Source organism: Alligator sinensis, unplaced genomic scaffold, assembly GCF_000455745.1.
Source record: "Alligator sinensis unplaced genomic scaffold, ASM45574v1 scaffold1077_1, whole genome shotgun sequence".
Lineage (NCBI taxonomy): Eukaryota > Metazoa > Chordata > Crocodylia > Alligatoridae > Alligator > Alligator sinensis.
Window position 1 is genome coordinate 1088579 of NW_005842476.1, and position 389 is coordinate 1088967.

General features: G+C 68.6%; 1 protein-coding gene across 1 annotated transcript in view; it reads left to right on the plus strand.

Moving 5' to 3' along the window:
- The window catches only part of LOC106722594 (frizzled-8-like), a 16472-nt gene that overhangs the window by 2561 nt on the left and 13522 nt on the right, over positions 1 to 389 (plus strand). The window contains exon 2 of the mRNA XM_014523306.1: positions 5 to 386. Within this exon, the coding sequence (XP_014378792.1) occupies positions 5 to 386 (382 nt within the window). The remainder of the gene's footprint in view (positions 1 to 4; positions 387 to 389) is intronic.

Below are 389 nucleotides of genomic sequence, written 5' to 3' on the forward strand. Positions count from 1 at the left end.
GGAGCCGGAGCTGGGGGTGGCGGAGCACGTGCGCTACGAGAGCACGGGCCCGGCGCTCTGCACCGTGGTCTTCCTGCTCGTGTACTTCTTCGGCATGGCCAGCTCCATCTGGTGGGTCATCCTCTCGCTCACCTGGTTCCTGGCGGCCGGCATGAAGTGGGGCAACGAGGCCATCGCGGGCTACGCGCAGTACTTCCACCTGGCCGCCTGGCTGCTGCCCAGCGTCAAGTCCATCGCCGTGCTGGCGCTCAGCTCCGTGGACGGCGACCCCGTGGCCGGCATCTGCTACGTGGGCAACCAGAGCCTGGAGAACCTGCGCGGCTTCGTGCTGGCGCCGCTGCTCATCTACCTGGCGCTGGGCTGCATGTTCCTGCTGGCCGGCTTCGGCT